Source organism: Panicum virgatum, chromosome 3N, assembly GCF_016808335.1.
Source record: "Panicum virgatum strain AP13 chromosome 3N, P.virgatum_v5, whole genome shotgun sequence".
NCBI lineage: Eukaryota > Viridiplantae > Streptophyta > Magnoliopsida > Poales > Poaceae > Panicum > Panicum virgatum.
Window position 1 is genome coordinate 2546601 of NC_053147.1, and position 25442 is coordinate 2572042.

General features: G+C 46.0%; 3 protein-coding genes and 2 pseudogenes across 3 annotated transcripts; 1 reads left to right on the forward strand and 4 right to left on the reverse strand.

The window, feature by feature from the left end:
• Positions 1 to 948: 948 nt before the first annotated feature.
• LOC120663674 (V-type proton ATPase subunit C-like) lies at positions 949 to 5566 on the reverse strand. Its single transcript, XM_039942565.1, has 11 exons — positions 5346 to 5566; positions 5182 to 5250; positions 4936 to 5063; positions 4729 to 4828; positions 4419 to 4486; positions 4060 to 4201; positions 3690 to 3806; positions 3476 to 3601; positions 1607 to 1690; positions 1445 to 1524; positions 949 to 1358 (listed from the first exon to the last, which is right to left on the reverse strand). Exons 1-11 carry the CDS (start codon positions 5466 to 5468, stop codon positions 1262 to 1264), a joined length of 1134 nt encoding a protein of 377 aa, XP_039798499.1. The 5' UTR covers positions 5469 to 5566; the 3' UTR covers positions 949 to 1261.
• Positions 5567 to 5965: 399 nt separating this feature from the next.
• On the reverse strand, positions 5966 to 6536 carry LOC120666953 (annotated as a pseudogene).
• A 980-nt stretch (positions 6537 to 7516) lies between these two features.
• LOC120666954 (citrate-binding protein-like) lies at positions 7517 to 8379 on the forward strand. Its single transcript, XM_039946946.1, has 2 exons — positions 7517 to 7849; positions 7978 to 8379. The coding sequence occupies exons 1-2, from the start codon at positions 7517 to 7519 to the stop codon at positions 8377 to 8379; spliced, it is 735 nt and encodes a 244-aa protein (XP_039802880.1).
• A 35-nt stretch (positions 8380 to 8414) lies between these two features.
• On the reverse strand, positions 8415 to 25073 carry LOC120666956 (annotated as a pseudogene).
• LOC120663714 (BTB/POZ domain-containing protein At3g50780-like) lies at positions 23393 to 24588 on the reverse strand. Its single transcript, XM_039942608.1, has 2 exons — positions 24062 to 24588; positions 23393 to 23951 (listed from the first exon to the last, which is right to left on the reverse strand). The coding sequence occupies exons 1-2, from the start codon at positions 24128 to 24130 to the stop codon at positions 23619 to 23621; spliced, it is 402 nt and encodes a 133-aa protein (XP_039798542.1). The 5' UTR covers positions 24131 to 24588; the 3' UTR covers positions 23393 to 23618.
• Positions 25074 to 25442: the final 369 nt, after the last annotated feature.

The window sequence follows — 25442 nt, forward strand, 5'->3', positions numbered from 1 at the left end:
GCCGCCTTCACCACACGGCGGCGACCTCCTCGGCGCGGCCTGTGGCGGCTCGTGACGCGCGCTCCGGGGTCTCTCATCACCACTTTGCTCCCGAGCAGCACGGAGTTGGTGACCCCCTGCACGTTGTTGTTCACGTAGATGTTGACGCAGCGCCCGCCGCCGCAGCTGCAGCAACGGTGCCCTCCGCCCGACGCCGCCGGCGCGCGGTGCGCCACGGACATGGTCGCCCCCGTGCTGGTGCAGCCCTCAGCGGCCAGGCGGCCACCCCAGCTCGGGGAGGCGCCGGCGTCCCCAGCTCCAATGCCCATCCTCAAGGAAGCAAGCAGCGAAGAGAAACGGCAAGCCCAACCACGGCGTGTCACCGGCCAGCATCTCGACGACACTGCACCCTGCTTCTCTTATAGGACCGGACGGCCGGAGAGCGTTGCTTTGTGCGTAATGCTATGGGGCGAAGTAAAGCATATACAACAGAATCCATGGCCAGAATTAGCGTGCCTTGAAGCTGGACTGCAGGCAAGGGATCTAGCGTTAGGCACTGGCGCACGGCAACATCTTCCAGCATCCATTCATAAACGGAGCAGAACTCCATATGGGCTGTCAAGAAGAGCTAGCTCCGTATTATTCATGGCCCCTCTTTTTCAAAAGAATGCAAATTCCTTATTTATAGTATCTGGAATTCTTAATTCCTTTTAAATTACAAAGATTATTCCCCTTGTGCATTTGCACTTTGCTCGATTGGCAATTTGGCATACATTTTATTGGTGCTTTTGGATTTTAACCGTCTTGGGTTTGAATGATTGATTCGGGAATTCTTGAAATTCCCTTCGCGTTCAAAATCATTCTTGAAATTCTTGGAAAGGGCAAATGGGCAACCAAACAAGGATAAGCATGAACGGGAACTTTGGGAAGAAATCTGCCAGGAGAGCCTCAATGGCTAAAAGCCAAATCTCAGTGATCACCGATCTGAATTTATTTGACACGGCTTTATTACAGTAAATCCAGTAGCCCAATGTTACAAAAACAAGTATCCACAGAAGCTTTACAAGGTGATGGATCTCTTCTTCAGCCACAACATATTTAAGTTTTCTCAAAAGCTACATTATTGATCGGCAGATCTCTCCAACATAAATTACAGGACCAGAGAAGAGCGACAAATCAAGAAAGAATTGGCGTATCACAAGTAATATACATGAACCATTCGTTTGTTTCGATTACTCAAGGTAATATCTGCTTCAAAATATTGGCAGGCCACATACTGGGCTTAGACAAAGTTTATGGTGAAGGAGACGTAAGGATGGACCTCTGATTCACCTCCCAGACCAGCAATGCTTACATCATCTTCAGATTTCCAGTAAATACTGCAATTCAAATGTTGCATTAGTAAAAAACAATAGCAAGATGTCACTTAGCAATGCAATGACCACAACTAAAAACACTGAATTACCTATGGACATTGCCACAAAGCTCCTCTAAGATGCTCCTTACTTTCTTCTCATTCTTTGTAGATGGTGCAAGAACAGCAGACTGATGCAAAGAGATAAGATTAGACAAGACAGAAAATATAGAGTTGACCATCAAAAAGAGTAATGACAGCAGAGCAAATTACCAGGAATGATGGTGGCAGACCATATCTAAGAATGCTCTCTACAAATACACACACCGCACAGAAGTGCATCCAGGAACTGAATACCTGCACAGAAATAAGTACAATTGAGCAAACAAGATACTCTTCTCTATCTCCATTCAAGTGGCTGCCTTTTACATTGGATCCCCAAGCTTATCACAACCTTTTAGGGGGTTTGCTCATCAAAACAGACAAGAAAAGAAAAGGCAAAATAGACACTTTGGTCCTTCAACTTTGCTCCAAGGATCAATTTGGTCCCTCAATTTTCAAAAAGACTAATTTGGTCCCTCAACTTTTGGTTTTAGGTCAAATTTGTCCCTGTACTAATGTAATGCTCCATAATACCATGAGACTAATGCTAAAAAGTCATCATTACTCTTGGCTATTTCCTCTCCTTCACAATTTGCATATTTAGCAGTGGTGTAACAACATGTGCATGATATTCTCATGTGATCTAGACTAATTAAATACGAAAGAGCATTTCAACAAATACGAGAGACATCAAATCAGCTGACAAAATAATAGATCTATTGTGACCTATTATTGATTAATTACAACTATACAATAATGGAAATTGAGTATGAGAAGGAGCTAAGGGTAAAAATGACTTTTCACATCTATCTCATGATATTATGGAGCATCATATCAATAAAGGGACAAGTTTGGCCTAAAAACAAAAGTTGAGGGACCAAATTGGTCTTTTTGAAAGTTGAGGGGCCAACTTGATCCTTGGAGCAAAGTTGAAGGATCAAAGTGGCTATTTTGCCAAAAGAAAACAAGGGACAGTCATCATTTAACCGGGCTTGGAATCTACAGGCGGATTTGTTGCTGGGCAAGCAAGATAAGCACACAAAACAAACTAAAATAAATATAGCAAATTGTTTAACCACAACAACAAAACAATCCCAATACTTCCGTCATGTTTACTGAAGCAACCAGGGCCAGCCCTGGGGCAGGGCAGGCAGGGCGGCAACCCCAGGCCCCAAATCCCAGGAGCCCCCTAGCCAGATGTGCATGTACCAACGAGGCCTGCTAAAAACCACTGCCCACCACCCAGCGTGAATTGCCCAGCCCAATTTATGTGATTGAAGCCATCTCATTAACCAATCAGCCACATCGTCCACCCATTCCCCTCCCCTTCCCTCATCTCGAAACGCATGCCATGCCTGATCCGCAGCGTCATGCAGCCACTTTCATATTGATTTCTTCTCTTCAGGCCCAGCCTAATGCCACTATCCAGGAGGTGCTCTCCTCTGATGGAACCCAAGGGCCTCAACATGACCAGGCTGCATCTGAGTTTCAGAGATGTGGAGATGCTATGCTATGCCCCAAGCCTAACCTAGAAGGCGAAGCCAGTGTTTTTGAAACAAGATACATGGTTAGTGTTGAAATGGAAATAATCAATATTACTGAATGCTTGTGCCATATTCCGTGCAACATAATAATGAAAAAACACACAAATTAATAGCTCTAATTAACAAAGGTGATGCATCGCAATCTGACAATAACTTGTGCCCAATGAGTTACCACCATATGAATTCCTCCCTAAATAACAAAGTTGTGGCAGTGAGATTTTAACAACAGCAATCAAAAGAATTCCAGCATGCATCAAAGTCAGGACTCACAACTGATATCCTTATTTAAAACTTAAATAGAAGTAACCTGTCGATTATAATGCAAATGAAGAAAATAATAACATAAATCATTAACATAATGGCTTTCCATATTAAACATGGACTAAAATTCCAATTCACTTCTGATACTCAAGCGAAAACATAACTAGTTGCATTTTTAAGGAAAGAAATACTGTTATTCATAAGACCACTGGAATATGTCGGAAAAGATAAGTACCTCGCTGTAGCTGGCATAACACCATTGCAGAAGAGAGGTCCTCATAGCTTCCTGATCTTGCAGCAGCTTCTCCATCTCCTGCTTCCGACTTTCTTGGGCTTCAGGACTGTACTCAAAATCACGGACCTGGAATGATATGACATGAACGACAGAAGACGATGGGTTGCCGGAAGCCAGATTAATGTAAAACATAAGACGTTCAAGGAAATCTTACCTGGAAACCCTTCTCGCGAGCATGGACCTTAAAGTTGTCAACAACCTTAGCAAAAAGTGTTACAGTGTAGAGTGCATACTCATTGTCTTCATAGAGCTTCTTAGATGACCTTGGCACCTATAAAATTATCGGTTAGCTCAAAATGAAAGAGCTGCTAAATGTTAAATTTGAATATAAGGAATGAAATAAGGGATACAAATTTAAACAGCTTGACAGCTTTTTAAAGAAAGTCAGATCCTCCTAATGGCAGATTAAAACACATTCAATTGCTCTTATAATTGAAAGTCAGAACAAAAATGTAACAATTTGGGAGTTTCTAAAACAGGCTGAAAAACACCTTAAATGAAGCGCGGACAAAAGTTAACATTACCACAAATGTGTCCAGTGACTCGTAGCTTGCCAACCAGTCTTTCTGGGAGTACTTTGGAACAATAGCAAGAAGTGTTACAAGATGTTCTGAGGTGATCATATCCTCTGGTTTTACCAGATTTGAAAGATCACGAACTGCTAAGCTGTCAGTCACACAAGAAAAGTCAAATTAATCAATGCATATTAAGCAACACATAATCTCATTCTGCTTTCCTATTTGCTTTACTTTAAACAACAAAGGAATTGAATGATGTCCTTTTTATAAGGAAATTGAATGATGGTTGGATCACAATGAAATAAAATAAGCATCAGGCATTTCCTCTAAATATCTAGTCACAAAAGTATGGCAGCTCAGTTTACCTTCCACTTTGCTTTCTGTTGATTGCACTAAGCTGGCTCCTTACATTGTTATATTCCGCTGCTCGAACCTGGAAAATAAAATTTATCAGTCAATTGTAAACCGAGCTCCTTTGAATTTTAAATATTTTAGTATGCAAAACTACGCAAGTCAGCAGCGTATCCAATAGCATGCTAAATAAATGCAGTACCCACAAGTCTCGCCGATTAATGATTGTATGTGATGTTGGTGAATCTTCATTGAACATTCTGACCCGGCATCAGATTTAACCATTTAAAAACAGATGTGCAGACTTGTGGGGGAGAAACAAACCTTCATGTCATCCTCAATCTTGGCGACCTGCGTCTGGATGCTGCCGACGATCTCCTTGAGCGGCGACATTGTGGGGTACTTGCCCTCATCCCACACGAACCTGCACGCGCAACCCAAACAAGCTTTTGAGCTACATGTTGAACAAAACATCCATCCGATTGGCGGGCTGGGCAGTATAGCAGCCTAGCAGGTAGCAGCAGAGCAGACCTGGTGAGGTAGGTGTCAACGGGGACGCCATCGACGGTGAGGGCCCCGCTCTCGACCCCTCCGGCACGCTCGAGGTCCTCGATCTGCCTCCGGATCTTGTGCGACACGCCCTCGACGAACACGTTGGACTGCGGAGGGGGAGGTGAGGCAAGACAGAGTCACATCGAATCGAAGCCTAGACTCCCCTATTGCTCGGCGAAGCAGCGGCAGAGATGGGGATGGGATCGAAGGGGCAGGGGTACCCACCTTGACAAGGTCGTCGCTGAGGGCGAGGAGGGAGTCGAGGGTGCCGACGCGGAGATCCGGGACGTTGAACTGCGCGGGGCGGGGGTAGAAGGTCAGGCAAGGCGAGCTTTCCAGACGATTCCGGCGAGGGGTTGAGAGAGAGAGAGAGGGGAGAGGTGGGTTACCCGGTATAGCGGGGTGTCGAAGGAGTGGCGGGAGACGCTGTCCTGCAGGCGTGACCAGAGCGAGCTCGCGGTGGCGCCGGGGGACTGCACGGGCAGGGAGACGATCCAGTAACGGGTTGCCATCGCCGCCACCGCCGTCGAGCAGGTCGCGAGTGTGTGGGGGCGCCTTGATCTGATCTGTCCGGGATCTCGTCTCGGTGAGGAGGGAAGGGGGGGATCAATCGGAGCGCCCCGCCGGGAGGAAGGAAACGTCGACGAGCCGGGCCGGGCTGGGCTCGGCCGGGTCTTTGACAACCGTGTCTGAACGAAGACGACTGACACATCCATCATTTGGTCCATTCCGGCCTGCCGGGCCATAAACACGTGGGTTGGGCTTCAAATTTCTCTTGGGCCTCTGCTTCGTCTTGATCCGGTGGGCTTTCGTTGACAGTGGACTGGACCCAAGATTTAGAGTGATGGTCCTCTAGGCTGGGCTGGGATAGGCTGGGCCGGGCCTTTTGCAGGTTCCAAGCCTTCGCACAATCCACACACAATGACAACAATTGCAGCTATGACATGTTTTATTTACCAAGGTCATCATTTATGGGTTGACTAGTTAATCAAGGCTAGGATCTAGTTAATTAAGGCTTGGCGTAGACGGTGACGTTCCTCCAGCGTGACTCGACGCACGGGGACACGTCGTGGTGCTGCACGTACACCCCGAACTTGAAGTAGTGCGACGCGCTCGGCGCCACGGCGACGGCCAGCCTCGGTGTGCTGCCGCCGTCGACGTACACGGCCACCGTCGACGCGCCGACGTCGTGCACCACGTTGAGCCGGAACCACCGGTCGTAGATGCCGTCCTCCACGGCCTCCCCGCTGTAGTACCGCAGCGTGCCGTCGCAGACGTGCAGCATCAGCGTGGTGGCGCGCGCGCCGGCGTCCTCGTTGTGGATCTGACTTCGGTCCGGGGGTTGGTGGTGGTGGCGTTGTTGAAGGGCTTGTCGCCGGCGTACACCCAGAAGGTGCGCACGCCGGTGCAGGCGTCGTAGCGGGTAGCTGCTCCACCGGCACGTCGTAGGGGCTCTGCACGGCGAAGTCGCTCTCCGGGAGCTCCACCTTCGCGAACCCGGCGGTGAGGTCGTCGCAGCTGCCGGTGGCCACGGCGACCGCCACCAGGCACAGGACTACCAGTACTCGTATTATCCCCATGGTGCCTGCCGGCGAGGGGAAAGGGACGGCCGCTGGAGCAGAGGGAGTACCGAGGAAGAGGAAGCGATGGAGAATGGGAGTAAGGTTGTTTTGATTCGATGGATCGGTGGTCCTGATCAGATCAGTGCGTGAGCTAGGTCATGTCATTTTGCTTTTACTGCCTTTGGAACCTCCTGCTGTTTCGTTTTGAAGCCGCCCGGCTGTTTGGTTACTGAATAATACTCTTATTGATGATGTACGCACGCATGTCTTTGTGTTGTCAGCAGGGTGTGTAATAATGCGGCGCCGGCTAAAGAAAGGGACATCAACGGTTGAGTTCCACAGGGACAATGGCACCGGCTGAAAATGATCTCAAGTACTGTCCCTTGTTTCGTTCTCTAGAGGCTAGCTAGGTAAAACTCGAGGAGCACTACAAGTCTATACAACAAAGCAGGGACAGCACATCAACCACTTCTTCATACAGACCAATGGTAATGAGGGAGCAAGGTGAGCAATTTTGTAACTTCGTAATTGCCAAGATGTGATAATAATTAGGCTAGATTTCGTTGGCATTACCGCATTACCAGATCTTTGCAGGTATCACCAGCTATAGTTTTCCAAGGCCAGCATTTGCTGTTTCATGTTCTTAGCTAGTGACCAAACAGCCACAAACGCATAAGTACTTAGAAGGGAAAAATACTAATCAGAAAGAAGTAGGGTCGTTGTGCATCAGTATCGAAGGCGTACAATTTTGATCACGTAGCTGCGAATGGTTGCCGTCCCTGTAATGCGCCATCAAACCATTCATTCAATATTATTGAGCCAAACACAACATTCGATTGGCTCGAGGCCAACAGTACTACTCCCAAAGACAAGGTGACAATCCGCCGTTCTTGGACATCGCCACCCAAGTCCCTGCTAATCACACATATAACCGTGCACAAACTCGACTACGGCCAGGAGCCGTACGTCCAATCACACCGTCGATCCTCTCATCGACCATGGCCTCCTCCTGCCCCCGCACCCTCGCCGGCGGCGGCGCTGTAGTGCCCGCGGCGGCGCTGCTACTAGGAGTACTACTAGTCCTACGCGTGGTCGCGCCGTCGGCTGCTGCCGTGGCCGTCGCCGGCGGCTGCGACAACCTCACCGCCGGGTTCGTCCAGGTGGAGCTCCCGGAGGGCAACTTCGTGGTGCAGAGCCCCTACGACGTGCCGGAGAACCAGCGCTACAGCTACGACGTCGCCACCGGAGTGCGCACCTTCTGGGTCTACGCCGACGACAAGCCCTTCAACACCGTCACCGCCACCAATCCTCGCACCGAAGTCCGCCTCACCGTAAGGATACACCTGCTATGCCGTCACACACAAACTTGCTTCTCTTTAATTAGCTATAGCTAGCTAGTTTCGATTCAAATTCGTTTTAAAAATGGCAGTTTCAATTCAAATTCCGACAACATTTGCAGGGCCATGACTACTCGTCGGGGGTGTGGCAGTTCCAGGGCTACGGCTACGTGCCGTCGGGGACGTCGGGCACGTCGGTGATGCAGATCCACAACGAGGACGCCGGCGCGCGCGCCACCACGCTGATGCTGCACGTCTACAACGGCACGCTGCGGCACTACAGCGGGGCGGCGGTGGAGGACAACATCTACGACCGGTGGTTCCGGCTCAACGTGGTGCACGACGTCGGCGCGTCCACGGTGGCCGTGTACGTCGACGGCGGCGGCGCGCCGAGGCTGGTCGTGAACGTGACGCCGAGCGCGTTGCACTACTTCAAGTTCGGGGTGTATGTGCAGCACTACAACGTGTCCCCGCGCGTGGAGTCACGCTGGAGGAACATCACCGTCTACACCAAACCCAACTAGTTGTAGCATGCTGGGCACGCAGCTCAATGGGGTTGTCACGCCGGCCAGGGGTTTGAGCCGATGTACGCGGGGGAAGCCCATGGAGTCCTGTCGATCTTGAAGACGAGGAAGAGGTCCATAGCAGCAGGGCGCGCGCCCTGCAACAGGTGCAGTGCAGGCAACACCTGAAGATGATATAGTGCACAGTATGACAGAAAAAAAATCAAATAAACGAAAAGATCAGTGGCTGATTCTCCAGACAGTGTGTTTGTAATTTATAATTTGTAATGCATACTGTACTGTATCCCTGATGGTCTGGTTTCTTGTTTGTATTTTTATATAACAATACTGATGTAATGCCAAATGGAATATAATTTTGTTAAAGTTTATGAAACAGATGAAATGCATGGTAAAATCTAACAACAATACGCCCAAATTCCAACAGTGTCATTGCATATCCCAACCTAATTAAGTTAAACATAGCTCGTGCTGTACAATAAACTACACCTTAGGGATAAATCAACACTCTTCGCTCGTATAATCTGAATCACTATCATCCTCACTGCTCTCGTAAAGCCGATCCTCTTCTAGCCTACCAATCCGTTCTGCCATGCCACGACTTCCACTAATGATAGCGGTGTTGGTGTAGTATTGTGGCATCAGTGCTGGATCGAAATACTCATCGAAGGGATCCTTTTTGCAAACCATGCTCTCAAAATCCTCCTCGCACCCATGAAAGTTCTTTCCGATCGGATGTATGATTCTAATTCCCACATAATCACAGTACAGGCACCGAACCCGCTCTGTCAACATACAAAGTATGAAATTAAGAGCATCAGAGTTATATTGCAGCATAACAAATTATTTAAGTTACGCTGAAAAAATCACAAAAATAAAGTGTTCTAATGTTTTAAATATTCAGTTACAATCACGCACGAAGATTTGATTTTACACTTATGAAATTTTCTGTGCTTTCTTAAATAAGTATATGCTTTACTGGCCTTAATTACTTCAAGTATGCAAACTTCACAGCAACATTAGCATGCATAAATAATGACACGGTAATGTGTGTGTGTGGATTACGAAAAAGGACATCCATACTTATCTAAGAAATGGGGATGGAGATGAACTTAAACAATCTTGATGTGGGATGGTTAGAAGACCATACCTGAGCAAGGTGGCGGTATACAAACAGGGCAGCACAATGGCTGAGCTTCATCTTTGTCTTCATCATCATTGCTAAATTCAGCAAAAAAATAGCACTGGAACTTCATTTTCATGAGTACAAATGTATCTTGGAGTCGCTAAGAAATTAACATGAGAGCGACAAAAATTTTCAGGAGGACAGGCGCCACTTTCTGGACAGTAAACAGGACCTGACACTTGATCGTTCACGCTACATATAGCATGAAGCTCGTAGGTTGATTCCTGTACATGCACTACTGGATTCAGGGGCTTTGCCGAGTGCCAGCTACACTCGGCAAAGGCATGTTTACACTCGACGAAGTCTCGGCAAAGACCACTCGGCAATACCCCTGACGGCAACGGAGGCTTTGCCGAGTGCCTCTTTTCGGGCACTCGGCAAAGCTGCCACGTGGCACGACCGTTGGCGGCTGCTTTGCCGAGTGCCAGGAGTTTAGCACTCGGCAAAGTTCTTTTTCTGCCGACCTTGTAAAGGCCACTTTGCCAAGTGTTTTGGCTTATGCACTCGACAAAGTGGCCAAATCACTACTACAAAACAGGTCTTTGTTACAGGCCATTTGTCCCGGCAGCCTTTGGGCCCGGGACAATAGGTGACTTTTGTCCCGGGTCCAACGGTTAGCCGGGCCAGCGGGGGGACAGGGGTCTTTTCTCCCGGTTGGAGCCACCAATCGGAATAAAAGGGTGGCCTTTTATCCCGGTTGGTGGCTCCAACCGGGACAAAAACCTCGCGGGCCTTTTGTCCCGGTTGGAGCCACCAACCGGGATAAAAGCCACCCTTTTGTCCCGGTTGGTGTCTCCAACTGGGACAAAACTCCTTGGCCCCCTTATCCCCTTTCCTCTCCCCCCGCCCGAGCCATTCAGCTCACTTGTTCTTGCTGTTCTTGGTTTGGGAGAGGGGAGTTCTTGCTCATTTCTTCACCACATTTGTGAAGATCTTTGATTCTCCCGTCCATTCATCGGCACTAAAGGTTTGGAGCTTGTTTTTCTCTTCTTCCTTGGCTTGTATAGCTCATTTCATACTTTAGAAATAGAGAAAATGTGTAGCTAGCTCATTTCTTGGACATTTAGATTGTGTATGTAGGTGTGATTTTCTTTTAGATTTAGATGAGTATGTGGATAGTAGAAATTTTTAGAATGAGTGTAGACACTTCATGCGATGTACTTGTATATATGACCATATTGTAGATAGTTGATTTTTGTATTCATGAATGAATTAATGAAATGAGTATATTAGAATTTTTTGTATTATGAATGAATTATTTTGACACTCTAGTGTTGCATTCGTTCATGCTCACACTCTAGTGATGGATTATTTGTATATTTTTTATATGATTTCATTGTTATTTGCAAGAGTTATTAATCTGATCATTGTAATTGTAATAGTAAATAATATTTGCATTGTAATGGTAAGAATTTATAATTTTGTGGAAAATAAAGGTATTTTTCAGTAAAATATGGCTTCATCAGCTGGAGAGAGTGGCGCCGGTGGGGGTGATCGTTGTCCTTCTGGAGAGAAGGGCACAACTCGAGTAGGTCGTCGGTCCAAAAAACCTAGTGTTTTTCATAGGGCAGCGCTCCGTTATTTGGAAAAAGAATATAGAGAATGCATGGCAAGGGGCGATGAATCTCCGTTTGATCTTGAGGATTTATTGCGGCGTTACGGTTCGTCACCACCAAACTCGGAGGTTTCAGCTCCGCCATCTTCTTCTGCGCCAGCAAGAAATCCGTTAGAGCATTCTGCGTTCTAACGTAAGGATGGTTGAAAACCTATGTATTGTTGTCCGAATTTTTAAGTTTCATGTTGAGTACTCCTTTGTTAAGTTCTGTAATGGATTAAGTACTCCATTTAATTAATCAAGATGTATGATGGATATTACAGATCTTTTAATTATTCATGTTATGTTACATTTAGTTTAATTTAGGTTTGATATATTTTATTTATTCGATACGTGTAAAGAATTAAAATCGATTTCTTTAAAATGCAGATGGACTGGCAATGGATGTACAATGCTGACCGACGTTCGAAAGAATTCATTGATGGCCTGCATTATTTTTTGACTATGGCTGAGGCAAACAAGTAGAATGGTTTTATGTGCTGCCCGTGTGTTCATTACAACAATAATAAGGATTACTCATCTTCAAGAATCCTACATAGCCACATTTTCGCAAATGGTTTCATGGAGAAGTATGTCTGTTGGACGAAGCACGGAGATCAAGGGGTTACCATGAAAGACAATGAAGAAGAAGATTTTGACGACCACTTTCCCGGGAATGCTGGAATCAGTGCATTCGATGACGATATTCCCATGGAAGAGCCCGAAGTAGATGTAGCAGAAAATGATCCCAGCGACGATCCGAGGCCGGCATTGCATAATGTGCAGGCAGACTGTGAGAGTGAAACAGAGAGGTTGAAGTTCCAGAAGTTGTTAGAGGACCACCGTAAGTTGTTGCCCATGTGGAAGAAGAAATCTATATTTTGGGAGCTACCATATTGGGAAGTCTTAGATGTTCGTCATGCAATTGATGTGATGCACCTCACGAAGAATTTTTGTGTCAACCTGATAGCATTCTTGGGAGTGTACGGAAAGACAAAAGATACAGTAGAAGCATGTCAAGAATTGCAATGTATGGAAGAACGAGATGCCTTACATCCACAACAGCGAGATAATGGACGACAATACTTAAGTCCTGCCTGCTATACTCTTAGCAAGGAAGAGAAAGAAAACATGTTTGACTGCTTGAGCAGTATAAAGGTTCCATCTGGATACTCATCCAATATAAAAGGAATCTTAAATTTGGCAGAGAAGAAATTTACAAATCTCAAGTCCCATGACTGTCATGTGCTTATGACCGAACTTCTTCCGGTTGTGCTGTGGGGGATTCTGCCTGATAACGTCTGGTTAAACATCGTGAAGCTATGTGCCTTCCTCAACGCAGTTTCTCAGAAGATAATTGACCCGGAGAATTTGATAAAGCTGCAAAATGATGTGGTGCAATGTCTTGTTGGCTTTGAGCTGATATTTCCATCATCATTCTTCAACATCATGACACATCTTCTAGTGCACCTTGTGAAAGAGATTGATATCCTCAGACCAGTATTTCTACACAACATGTTCCCATTCGAAAGGTTCATGGGAGTACTTAAGAAATGTGTTCGTAATCGAGCTCGTCCAGAAGGAAGCATCGCCAGTGCCTACGGAACTGAGGAGGTCATTGACTTTTGTGTTGACTTTATTGATGACCTTAAACCGATTGGAGTCCCTGAATCGCGATATGAGGGGAGACTAACTGGAAAGGGTACATTAGGAAAGAAATCTTATATCTGCACAGATGATTTCTCATTCAAGTAAGCGCATTATACGGTTCTTCAACAATCATCCTTGTTTGACCCATATATCGAGGAACACAAGAAAATTCTGCTCTCCAAATTCCCGGAAAAGTTTGAGGCATGGATTACATGTGAGCACATGAACACTTTCTGCAGCTGGTTGCGGAAGCATCTAATGCATAACATGGATATAAGTGAACAACTGTTCTTATTGGCTAGGGGGACCATCTTGGAATATCTTAGCATACCAAGGGTATGAGATAAATGAAAACACATTTTATACGATAGCCCAAGATAAAAAGAGTACCAACCAAAACAGCGGTGTTCGTATGGATGCCACGGACAATAATGGAAAAAGGACACATATTACGGTTACATTGAAGAGATATGAGAGCTAGATTACGGTCCCAATTTTAAGGTGCCTCTATTTCGTTGCCAATGGGTTAAGCTATCTGGAGGAGGGGTAATAAAAGATGAGTATGGGATGACAATAGTTGATCTCAACAATCTTGGGTATAGAGACGAGTCATTTGTCCTAGCCCAGGATGTCGCTCAGGTTTTCTACATTAAGGACATGTCCAGCAAGCCAAAGAAAGGGATAAACAAGCAAAATGATGAGCCTAAGCGACACATAGTTCTATCAGGAAAGAGAACCATCATTGGAGTGGAGGACAAGACAGACTTGTCAGAAGAATATAATAATTTTGTTGTCATTCCACCGTTCGAAGTAAATGCTGATCCATGCATCCCGCTAGCCAATGATGATGCTCCATACTTGCGCCGTGATCATAATCAAGGGACATTTGTGAAGAGAAAGTATGTTACCGCTAATCCTTCATGTACTTGAATTATTTTATATTATTGTATTAAAAAGTAATCGCAATTCGAATACTTTTATTATATATGTACTGTACAATTATACTTTATGTGTTATATATATATATATCATTTTTTATATTTTTCACTTAATTACCAGACTCAATTATAATTTTCATTCAATAATGGATTGCTCAACTAATTTTATTTATTTCATGAAATTACATTCACATTAACACACTATACTGTCTCACTAACACACACAATCTCACTAACACACACTATCTCTCAAACTCACACACTACTCATTAATATCATGAAATTGCTTAATTTTATGTAAAATTCACTTTTTAAACGTTAATATCGTGATAGAATCCACTTTCTGTCGAAAAGCAACAATTTAAAAAATTTGTTCACCTAATATATTTTTGCATGGTCAAAATAACAAATATGAATTCAAAAAAATTAGATATTTCGTTGACCCAATCACTTGAATGAAAATTAATTATTTTTATTGCGTGTATCAAGTTTATATAGAGATAAGAAATTTTGTTCCATAATTTTTGGAATCAAAATTTATTAACTGAATTAACAAATGAAAGCCTATTTTAAAAGAGAAGTAAAAAGAAACAAAAATAAACATAAAATTTGGCGGGAATGAGGGAAAACGGGCCCCTTTTGTCCCGGGTGGTAGATCCACCCGGGACTAAAGGTGGGCCGCGGGCCGGGAATTTTTCCGGCCCGCCCAAAAACACCTTTTGTCCCGGGTGGAGCCATGACCCGGGACAAAAGACCCTTTTTTCTCCCGGGTCGTGGCTTCACTCGGGACAAAAGCCCCCCATATATTTGCTTCCTCCTTCGCCCTTCCCCTAAACACTTGGTTTCTTGATCTACGCCTGGTGCCGCCGCCGTCCCCTGCTCCCCCCACCGCGCGAGCCCAACATCCCCGAGCACCGCCGCCGTCGACGTCGCCGCCCAGAGCCCCGCCGCGCGAGCCCAACGTCCCCGAGCGCCGTCGTCCCTGCGAGCGCCGCCGCCGTCGATGTCCGCCATCCCGGCCCCCGCCGCGCGAGCCCAACGTCCCCGAGCGCCGCCGCCGTCGATGTTTAGAGTTCATGTTATTTAGAGTGAAATCATAATTTGTTGTTTAGAGTGAAATCATAATTTGTTGTGTAAATTAAGGTATATTTACAAATTTTTAAATGTATGAATGTGTCTGTATGTATGTATGTGTAAAGTGAGTTTAATTTTTTTTAAATATTTCATGTATATTTCTTGAATTACTTAGAGAATTTTTCTCGACTTCATCCATCGATCGTTACTTAGTGAAAAAACCGTCTAGAATATTTCATATATAGATGATTTCAAGTTTATTTCTTGAATTAATTAGAGAATATTACTCGACCTCGTTCATCGATCGGTACTTAGTTAAAAAACTATCTAGAATATTTCACGGTCGATACTTAGTGAAATTATACATAGAATATTTCGTGTATATTTTTTGAATTACTTAGAGAATATTTCTCGACCTCATCCATCGATCGGTACTTAGTGAAATTATCGATAGATTATTTCTTTTATATTTCTTGAATTACTTAGAGAATATTTCTCGACCTCATCCATCGATCGGTACTTAGTGAAAAAACCGTCTAGAATATTTCATATATAGAATATTTCAAGTTTATTTCTTGAATTACTTAGAGAATATTACTCGACCTCATCCATCGATCGGTACTTAGTCAAATGCTCGCAAATATGCGGATTATTTAGAGAATTTTTTAAGGGTTTTATTTGTATTCATATTTTAGTTACGATGGACCCGCGACACACAGACGCGGAAGACGAACAGTTCCTATTGAATATGATTGCCGAAGGTCAAGGAGATGTCCCTGAACAAGCTGATGATGACAGCAATACCGACATATATTTGAATATGTCTGGTGATGGAATTGAGCCACCATCTATTCAGGATGACGCTGCTGGTGAACAAAGTGCTAATGTACATATCACAACTATACTTATTTGCAGGGGGAGAAGATATTCCAAAGGCCGATGTGGTCATCAAATGGACGTATGAGCTGGGCAAATCTCTTGTACCCCCGAAGTAGTGTCCGTGCTTCCAACGCAAATGTATAAGCTGCACCAGCACTACATGCGTGCGATGGCCGATTGCATCTTCATGCAGGGCGCAAATATTAAAGATGACGATTTCTTATGGGGGGAGGTCATTATATGGATAAACTGGAAAAAAATTTACCAACTATTCCATCAGGAGGACCTCGACATCTCTATGGTTGGCTTGTGGGTTCTGTAAGTATTTTACTCTCCCTACATATTGTTTTGCATGATCTCAACATACTGATTCCTTGATTTATTCGGTCTCATGTAGAATGGAGATACAAACTTGCAGGAGAAAGGAATACTCTCATCTCGGCTTCATCGACCCAATTACTTGTAATTGGAGGATTCTACGCGACACTTCTGATGAGTTATTCCAAAACTTGTTCAAGTACATAAGCATTCATCACAACAAGCAAATGATATTGTTTCCTTACAACTTTGCGTGAGTGATTCCTTCCGTCTAACTCTTTCTATTCTGTAATCGAATTGTTTAAACCTTAACTACCAAGAACTACCTCCGTATAATCTTGCAGTGAACACTGGGTCCTAATTGTCATAATTCCCGAGAAGATGATGAAAAAGTAATTCTACCACTACTCCGTCGATGACCGATAATTTGAATCATTTTGTTATCTGATTATAATTGTTCTAATCATGCACAGGATTTGGAAATAATTCGCTAAAAATCATCCAGACAAATTTGACAAGGAATTAAAGATCAAGACAGATTTTGCGGTACGCACTTAGATGATTCGTTGCACGATTTATTAGTTTTATTATATATTCATGTAAATACCTGATAATTTCTTCTCTCTTAAAGTGTATGAGGTCGAGTTTATCAGATCGGGAGGTCTACTCTAGGCACACACTATGGAAGGCCTTGGAGTCAAAGGTGTTAGGTGCAACTAGCAGTTAAGTAGTCGTATAATTATAGTTTTCTAAATTATATCTCCAAAATTAAATCCAACTACACCGGTGTTCTTTATGATAAAATTTTCAAAATAAAATCATACTTGATAATTTTTTATATGGAATATTTTTTAAATTCAGAATAATTTTTTTAAGCTGGAATAATTGTTCCAGCAATATAAAAATTATTTTACCTTATGTGATGGTTTAACTGTCAGTCACACGTTTAACTTCTAATATTTACATTTCTAGAAAGAACTGCCTATCTGATCTAATCTTATTTGGGCTTCATTTGCAAATTTATAGGGAATTAAGGGGGTTATATGTAAATAATTGAGTATTATTTTTCAAAAGAACCCCTCATTTTTGGATCGCAATTATTTGAAGGGGCAAATTTAAACTGCAATATGCCTTTGAATCATGATAGTCGCGATCTAAATTAGAAAGATGCATCCGTACGCGGCGGCAGATTCAGCAATTGGCGCTGCTGCCTCCGCAGCCGTCTGGTTAATAGGCCAGCTCCGATCTGAGATGGAGCGCGCTCGCCTCGAAAGCTCGCCGCGAGGATTCCAGCACGGCGGCGGAGGACGTCATGTCATACAGGGTGCCGTGACCCGGAGCATGGTGTGCTTCTCCTCAAAGTCACGAAGGCCGCGGCGACAGACGGCGGATGTGGAACCAGGGCGTCTAGTTATGATTATGACGAATGGCAACTTGCTGGGAAGAAGAAACCAAATCCGTCGAACGACAACTGGGATCCTAGGACTAGGATGCAGAACTCGACAAGCCAATATCACAGTTCTGAACTCCAGGACTCCAGTTACAAGTTGTTGGAGACATGCAGCCACCAGGACTGAATCAACAAGGGCAAGGCCATTGTTTTCTGGGTCAAGTAAGTGTTTCTTTTCTGAATCTGCACACTGGTGGAAGGTAATTATTAGTGCTCAATCCAATACCATACCGTTTAGGCTGGCATTTAAGATTCATATCCTAAGGCCATCTCAATATCTTTTTCTTCATTGCATACTACTAGTAGGGTGCCCGTGCGGCACACACGTGTTTGAAGAATAATATTGTAAACATATTTTTTTAAAACTAATTATATGGTCAAATTAAGCAATGAGATTTTAGTAGTGGCTAAAAATAAACAAATATAAAATTATGATATGTACTTTTCCTCACGAAATTATGAAAAACATATTACTACAAACCAGGGTCATATGTACTTTTCCTCACGAAATTATCATTTCTATGGAGCCACGCATCACTATCATCGGAGGCAACACCAATATCACTTATATCACTAAAACTGATACTGGACATCATGTTTTCATCATGAACAGAAGCTGGAATCACTGGAGACAGATATATATACTCTGAGTAAAATATAAAAATACACTACTACAGATATTCAGGCCTTAAAAAATAGTATTACTACATGGCAAACTATCTCTAGGATGATTATCAGTTTAAGCAAGTGTTGCTTCAGTTTAAGCAGGCGTTGGGGCCAAGCAATGTTCACGCTCCGCATCCATTTTCATAAATGTATCTAATTTGACATGATTATAATTCTGAACTAGTAGGGTGCACGTGCGGCACGCACGTGTTTGAAGAATAATATTGTAAAAATATTTTTTTAAAAACTAATTATATGGTCAAATTAAGCAATGAGATTTTAGTAGTGGCTAAAAATAAACAAATACAAAATATAAAATTATCATATGTACTTTTCCTCACGAAATTATGAAAAACATATTACTACAAACTAGGGTCATATGTACTTTTCCTCACGAAATTATCATTTCTATGGAGCCACGCATCACTATCATCGGAGGCAACACCAATATCATTTATATCACTAAAACTGATACTGGACATCATGTTTTCATCATGAACAGAAGCTGGTATCACTGGAGAAAGATATATATACTCTGAGTAAAATATAAAAATACACTACTACAGATATTCAGGCCTTAAAAAATAGTATTACCACATGGCAAACTATCTCTAGGATAATTATCAGTTTGAGCAAGTGTTGCTTCAGTTGTTATGACAACGGAAGCAGGTGTTGGGGCCAAGCAACGTTCACGCTCCGCATCCATTTTCATAAATGTATCTAATTTGACACGATTATAATTCTGAATGTCAAAGTCTAAATTTTGTGTTTTACCTTTCCAACGTTTATAATTCTCTCTCGCCATTGCACGCTTCCTCTCCTTCTCCTCCTCAGGTAAACTGACATATTTCTGACGCCTCATCTGACGCGGTTGTTCAATAGGATCAATATTCTTTTCACCTGCATCGAAAGTAAAATAATGAGTACAAGTAAAACCAATCATATATAGCCACATATGCATATTACCGTACCAATTTGATAAGTATTGAATCGTCCATGTTTTTCTGTTTTCGTTTGGTTAGTAACATTAGCAAGGGGAGTCGATCGATCCATCTTGTTAACATGAGATGAACTACTTGGCGAAACTACGACAACAAGCATCTTGAATAATTATTGATGGAAGAATAATAATATAGCAAAGATATAGCCAATTTACGTTAATGCACTCACCTGGATTTTTTTTGCTGTACAGTGGGATATTTGAGTTTTGGATGAAAATGTAAAGAAAAGACCCCTTCTGTCCCTAGATACGATGATCCCTGTGATAAAGACAATTACTTTGCTATGTAAGCAAAAGTATGTAAACATCTATTCTCACAAACCTGATGTTGTATGTTAAAATTGGATAAGTAATTAAAATATTCAAAAATCTGGATATTGCATATGCAAATCAGCACTATAGGAATCACTGACTATGCAGAAAGAAAGTACCTCTTGCATACTATAATTATAGAATCCTAGAGATCCAAGACAAATTAATATTGAAAGAGTAATCTAAGGGGAACTGAATCTGCAGGTTTGCAAATCATACTTGACTGTGGCTTGCCAACTCTGCTATAACCCGCTCCTGATGGATGATTGGATGCTGCCGTAAACGCCCAGCCATCTCAATGCCAGCGATCAATATGGCGTCTGTCTACTGTCTAGCATTGTGTCGTTGCACCCTTCACATGCCACACCTGCACGCATCCTGCATCCATGCATGCCGGGGTGCCATGAAGACAACAGTTAGGGATTGCAAGAAAAAAAAGTTGATTTTGATCTCTACATCTTGGATGGAAATGCAAATGAAAAGGGCAACAACAAGCAACCAACCTGAGAGAGGACGCGAGGGAATAAATCTTTATCAATTGGAAACAGGAGATCGGGGAGGAGGCCTTTGGGCAATCAGGGAGATGACTGCACATCGATCGCAGGCTCGCGACAAGGTCGGCGTCCAGGTGCTATGGCACTTGGCAGGTAGGACACGGCGAGGACCCCGAGGAAGTCGCGGCGGCGGCGACGGCGAGGCCGGAGGACCCCGCGGGGCGCGGCGCGCCGGCCATCGGCCATCGGCTTCAGCACGGTGACGGCGACGGCGGCGGCAAGGGCGAAGAGGACCCTGAGGCGTCGCAGCGGCGGCGGTGGGTTCTCCAGTCCCTGAGCAGGTGCGCAGCGTACGCCCTATGCGCGGAATAATTTCCTTATTTTCTTGTCCGTTGATTGCTTGAATGGAAAGAAAAAATTAATGGGGCTGGGAATTGGGAACTAAAGAAGGAAATAATTTTGGGTATAGGTGGGCGGGTAAGCAAAAGGATTGGTGAAAAAAGTTGTGTTAAAAAGGCAGAACCATTTTAGAAATGTCCGTTTTCATCAACATCTCAAAACTTTTGCATTCACCGGCCTGACAAGTGGACCCGGCTGTGAGGGGTATGGGGAAATATTTGAAGTGAATGTGATTTTCAATTGTTTAGGATTCTTATAGTATAGATAAGCAAAGAAATCAAGCATTCATTTACCTGGATATGCATATTGATTGTTATTAATTAATTGATACTAAATCACACAGCAACATGGATACGAATCCAATTGTAGATAGTATAGACGACACACAGACGAAACCTGATTCATGTATTTAAGTGACGCCCCGTCTCCTGATCTTGCATTGGCCTTGGCCGCAGGAGCCCCAAAACGTAGCATTGTGAAGAAAAAAAACAAACCACCACCGGTCGAATCCAAAAGCACAGCTACCGCGCAAGCCTATCGTCATGACGGCGTGCAGCCTCCTCGTCCTCGCCGCCGCCGCCGTGGCTTGCGCCGTCGTCGTCTCGCCAGCGGCCGCGGGGCCCTACCTCTGCCCGTGGCGAACGGTAGCTCACGTCGACGACCCGTTCATCCAGAGCCTCGGCAAGTGGGCGGTGGAGCAGAGTGGCGCCGGGCTCGCCTTCGACAAGGTGGAGAGCGCCAGGGCGCAGGGTGTCGGCGAGTGCACCAGCATGACCCGCAACTACGACCTCGTTATCGACGCGTCGAACCGCGCCGGCGCCGGGGACGACAAGTACAGGGCGGGGGTGTTCGTGACGTACATGACCCAGCCGCAAAAACTTCTCTTCTTTGAGCGCATCCATGCGTAGTTATTTTTGCCTTTAAACCATGATGAATTTGGGGCGAATCTATAGTTGTATCGTTGTTTTTTCGTACGTTCTAAATACTTGCAATAATAATAGCAAAAGTTCAAATAAACCCCCTTCTAATTGCTGATATGATAGCCATCCGTCATGGGATCCCCGCTGATCTCGAAGTCACCATCCATCATGAACTCCAGATCCTGAAGAGCCACACTATTTCTAGGCTGATCAAAGCTATCAGCGTAAAGGCAATCCTCCTCAAGAACTCCAATCTCGTTCGCTACGAGACGGCTGTGTAGAATGGTTGAAACAACAATGCAGGATTCAGTTCCTCGTCGCAGGGGTCTTCTCCGCAAACCATCTTCTCCAACTCCACCTGGCGCCCATGGAACTCTTCCTCGATCGGGTGCACGATCCTAATCCCCACAAAATCGCAGTAGAGGGCTAGAGGCAGCGGATCCGATCTGCCAACATGCAACCTAATTAACATAATTAACAAGACATCTCGTAGATTAATTGCACACTGAACTTGTGATGAAAAAAAAATCATGGAAACGCAGGCAGCAGCAAACGATCCTGGTTAGAACTAGGGTTTTGAATTTCGTTTGTCAAAAAATTTCGGACATGGCCGAAATCACCGAATTTCGCGAAATTTCGGCCGAAATTCATTTTTAGACTATTTTTAAAAATACTTTTAAATATATTTAAATTATTATTTTCGAAATTTTCAAATTTCGGAGGGAGGCGAAATCAGCAAATTTTGCGAAATTTCGCCAAAAATGTTGAACACTGGTTAGAACATGTACCTGAGCATGGTGGCGGCGCCATGACCGGGCAGCACATGGAATGTGTTCCACCTTCGTCTTCGTCGTCGTTGCTCAGTTCAGCAAAGAAAAGCACCGGAGCTGCACCACCTCTGAGGGTTGCCAAGAAATTGACATGGGAGCGACAGCATTTGTGGGGAGCAAATCTGGAATCATCCGGACAGAAGACAGGCCCAGACACCTCATCATTCACACCACATATGACATGGAGCTCGTACATGGGTGCGTGAGAGCTCAATGCCGCCACGACCTTCTTGGAGATTCTTGTGTGCCTACGCCGATACGCTTCAAGCGGGAACGGGGGAAGCGGCTGCGGCTCGCTGCAGGAGGGTTTGGGAGACAGCAACCTGGCCAGCTCGTGAACATCTTCGGAGGAGAGCTGGCTGCTACACTGCAGCAGTGATAGGCCCTGCAGACCCCAGCCTCTGCTTACACCACGTGAGAATGTTCACCTGAGCATCCGGGTAGGGGTGACACGCAGCGATGGCAGCAGCCTTGAAGGCTTCCTCCACTCCGGTGACCTCGCGTCTGAGCCTCGGCCTTGTGTTCCTCCCACACTTCTCTGCTTCCATGTTCTGGAGCTGGAAGCAGCGTCGCCGGCATCGAGGTCTGGGTCGGCAAGCAGCAGGCTGGCATCGGTGTCGAGCAGGCAGCGCGTGGCGTGGTGGAAGTCTAGGTGGTTGTAGCGGGTGCAGAGGAAGGAGATGAGGCCGTACATGGAGCGGGCCGAGGCTCCGCGTGCTGACCATGTCTAGCTCCAGCTCATGGGTCCGTGGGAACTCGTCCTCGTACCAGATGGTGTTGACGATGATGTTGGAGACGGGGTCGAGCGGGCCGTAGCAGTGGCCGGCCCTGAGCAGGCTGCGGTGGAAGCGGGAGCGCAGCTCGCCGGCCGGCAGCCGGGCGAGTGCCTGCAGGTACAAGGAATGGACCGTGTCCAAGAGCGCTCGCGTCATGCTGGTGTTCTGGTACGGCACGCTGCGGGGGTGAGGGCGACGGCGACGAGTCGTCGCGAGCTAATGCCACGCCCTCAGCAGCTCTCCGAGGCGGTTGCCGGCCGGCGGCGGCATCGGTCCGTCGAGCAGCTTGGCGAGATTGTGGAGGCTGGAGGAAGGTGACCGCTGGCGCACCTTGGCGACGAGGCGCACGGCCTCGTCCAGGTGGCTGGAGAAGGTCAGCCACGCGCTGACGAGGCCGTCCGGGTCGTGGTGCCGGGCGGCGAGCGCGGCGCACCTGAGGGCCATCCTGAGCGCCTTCTCGGTGGCTGTGCGGGTGGCGACGAGGAGGTCGGCGTCGGCGAGGAGCACACTACTACAATAAGAGCGTTTAAAGGGGCGGCTAAAAAGTTATTTTTAGAAACGGGTACAGCACCCGCTTTTATTTTCTGCAGCTAAAAATACTATTTGTAGGAGTGGGTACATCACCCATCTCTAAAAATTCATTTTTAGAGACGGGTCATACCCTCATCTGCCCCTGAAAATCTATTTCTAATGGCGGGTGAGGACATGACCTGCCTTAGAAAGAAATGGATTTTTTAGAACGGGTCACGGGGTCACCTACCACTGCAAATTGAATAAAAAACAAAAAAAAATGAGCGGCAACAGGTGCTGTGGGGCGCCGGCGCCGCTGTGCGCCGCGGCCCCGCGCTGTCGCCGTGCGCCGAGCCGCTGCTGTGCACCAGCGCCCCGCAACGCTGCACGCCCGCGGGCCACGCCGAGCAGATTCTTAGATGAAATCCTCCTTAGCAGGGGAATAACTCCATAGTCCTTGCTCTGAAGACGCCGTATCGATGCGACGACGTTGTCTTCTTCCTCGCCGACCCAAGGGACGGCTTCCAAGTACTCCAGGCATGACTTGACGCATCCATGGAAGCCAAGCACCTCGGCAACCTGCGAAATGGTCGAGATTCCTTCCAATGGGGTGAAGATTGCAGAAACGATAAAAGACGCTGCGATGGATTTGCAAAGCTATAATGGTTTTGGGAGCTGGTCTTCGTCACCTTCATGATGCGGAGGACGCGGGGGAGGCTCTGCTTGAGCAGCCGGTGCTTGGCCTCGTCGCAGTACATGAGGCCGACAGTCTCGACGTAGATCTCCGCGTCGTCGCAGTCGTGGATCTCCACGCACGGCGCCGGCGGGCCGTGGCCGCTGGCGAGCCACGCCGCGAAGAAGCCGGCGCAGTCGCTGGTCTCCGGCCGCCCGAACCCGACACAGATCTTGTGCTGCGGCTCCTGCTGCCCCCGCCGTGCGTTGCGCCGCCGAGGCAGCGCTGCAGAGGCTGGGGAGGAGAAATGCGGTGCGTGTGGCCGGGAGTGGAAGAGATGGAAGAGGACCAAGAGAGAGAGGTGGTGCGTGTGGTGTTGGTGCTGTCTTTTTTTTTAAAGATAAGGTGTGTACATGCTGCTCCTTGAAAATAATGCTCTATTTTTAGAGGCGGGTAATGACGTCACCCGCCCCTACAAATAATATTTGTAGAGATGAGTGACGCCATTATCCGTCTTTGAAAATGGTGGCCCCTAAAGATGAATTTTCAAGGACGGGTCTAATGCTACAATAGCGCCACTCCTTTTCTAGGAACATGAAATATTTAGATCCGCCCCTGAAAAAAAAAGACGGTCATTGCTACAAATCGTGGTAGTGACAAGTAGCGCTTGGTCTCGGAGTCGGCAAGGTACGGAAAGAATCGTGTGAGGAAGGTCACCATGCCGACCATGGACCGGCGCTCCAGGTCCTCGAGCTCCGCTCCTTCGAGGACCCCGGCTGCTGGGCTGCACCGCGGGCAGGGGCCGAGGGTGTTGACGACGATGTTGGAGGCAGGGTCGAGCAGGCTGAAGCAGAAGCCGCCGGCTAGGATGCGCATCGCCAGCGGGCACCTCGCCTTCCTGCTCACCGTGAGGCGCTCGAGCGCCTTGCAGTAGGCGTTGTGGATCGCGGCCAGGAGACACGATCTGTGGTTGGCCCTTTCCTGGGGCGGCGCGGGCACCTCGCCTTCCTGCTCACCGTGAGGCCTCCGTCGAGCGATTCGCCTCCTCGCCCTCGCTCCGGAATGGATTAATAGGACAAATCTATAAAACCTATATATGTGATCCCCACTACAAGTCATTAACTATGATTTATCTGTAACCACATTAAGCCACATCATCAATTTTGTTTCAGCCGTCTGATCTTAAGCACACAATTAGATCATGGCCATACGATCTGCCTAGCAATAATGAGAAGTGGAAAGTGCCTCCCCCACTAAACTAACAATTATGCATCCACCACTAAACTAGCACTCATGAGCAGTAGGAACACTCATGAGCAGTAGGAATTAACTGTCTCCACCACTAAATCTTAAAGGTCCGTCCATTTATCTTCTTTTCATTCACTGGAGTGTATATA

Coding starts and splice junctions, on each gene's coding strand:
- LOC120663714 (XM_039942608.1), bottom strand. CDS start 24,130: ATGTACTGCGACGAGGCCAAGCACCGGCTGCTCAAGCAGAGCCTCCCC. Junction 23,952..24,061: donor GCGTCCTCCGCATCATGAAG/GTGACGAAGACC, acceptor ACCATTTCGCAG/GTTGCCGAGGTGCTTGGCTT.
- LOC120666954 (XM_039946946.1), top strand. CDS start 7,517: ATGGCCTCCTCCTGCCCCCGCACCCTCGCCGGCGGCGGCGCTGTAGTG. Junction 7,850..7,977: donor GCACCGAAGTCCGCCTCACC/GTAAGGATACAC, acceptor CAACATTTGCAG/GGCCATGACTACTCGTCGGG.
- LOC120663674 (XM_039942565.1), bottom strand. CDS start 5,468: ATGGCAACCCGTTACTGGATCGTCTCCCTGCCCGTGCAGTCCCCCGGC. Junction 3,602..3,689: donor CTCGCGAGAAGGGTTTCCAG/GTAAGATTTCCT, acceptor ATATCATTCCAG/GTCCGTGATTTTGAGTACAG. Junction 1,359..1,444: donor CTTTGTGGCAATGTCCATAG/GTAATTCAGTGT, acceptor TTTGAATTGCAG/TATTTACTGGAAATCTGAAG.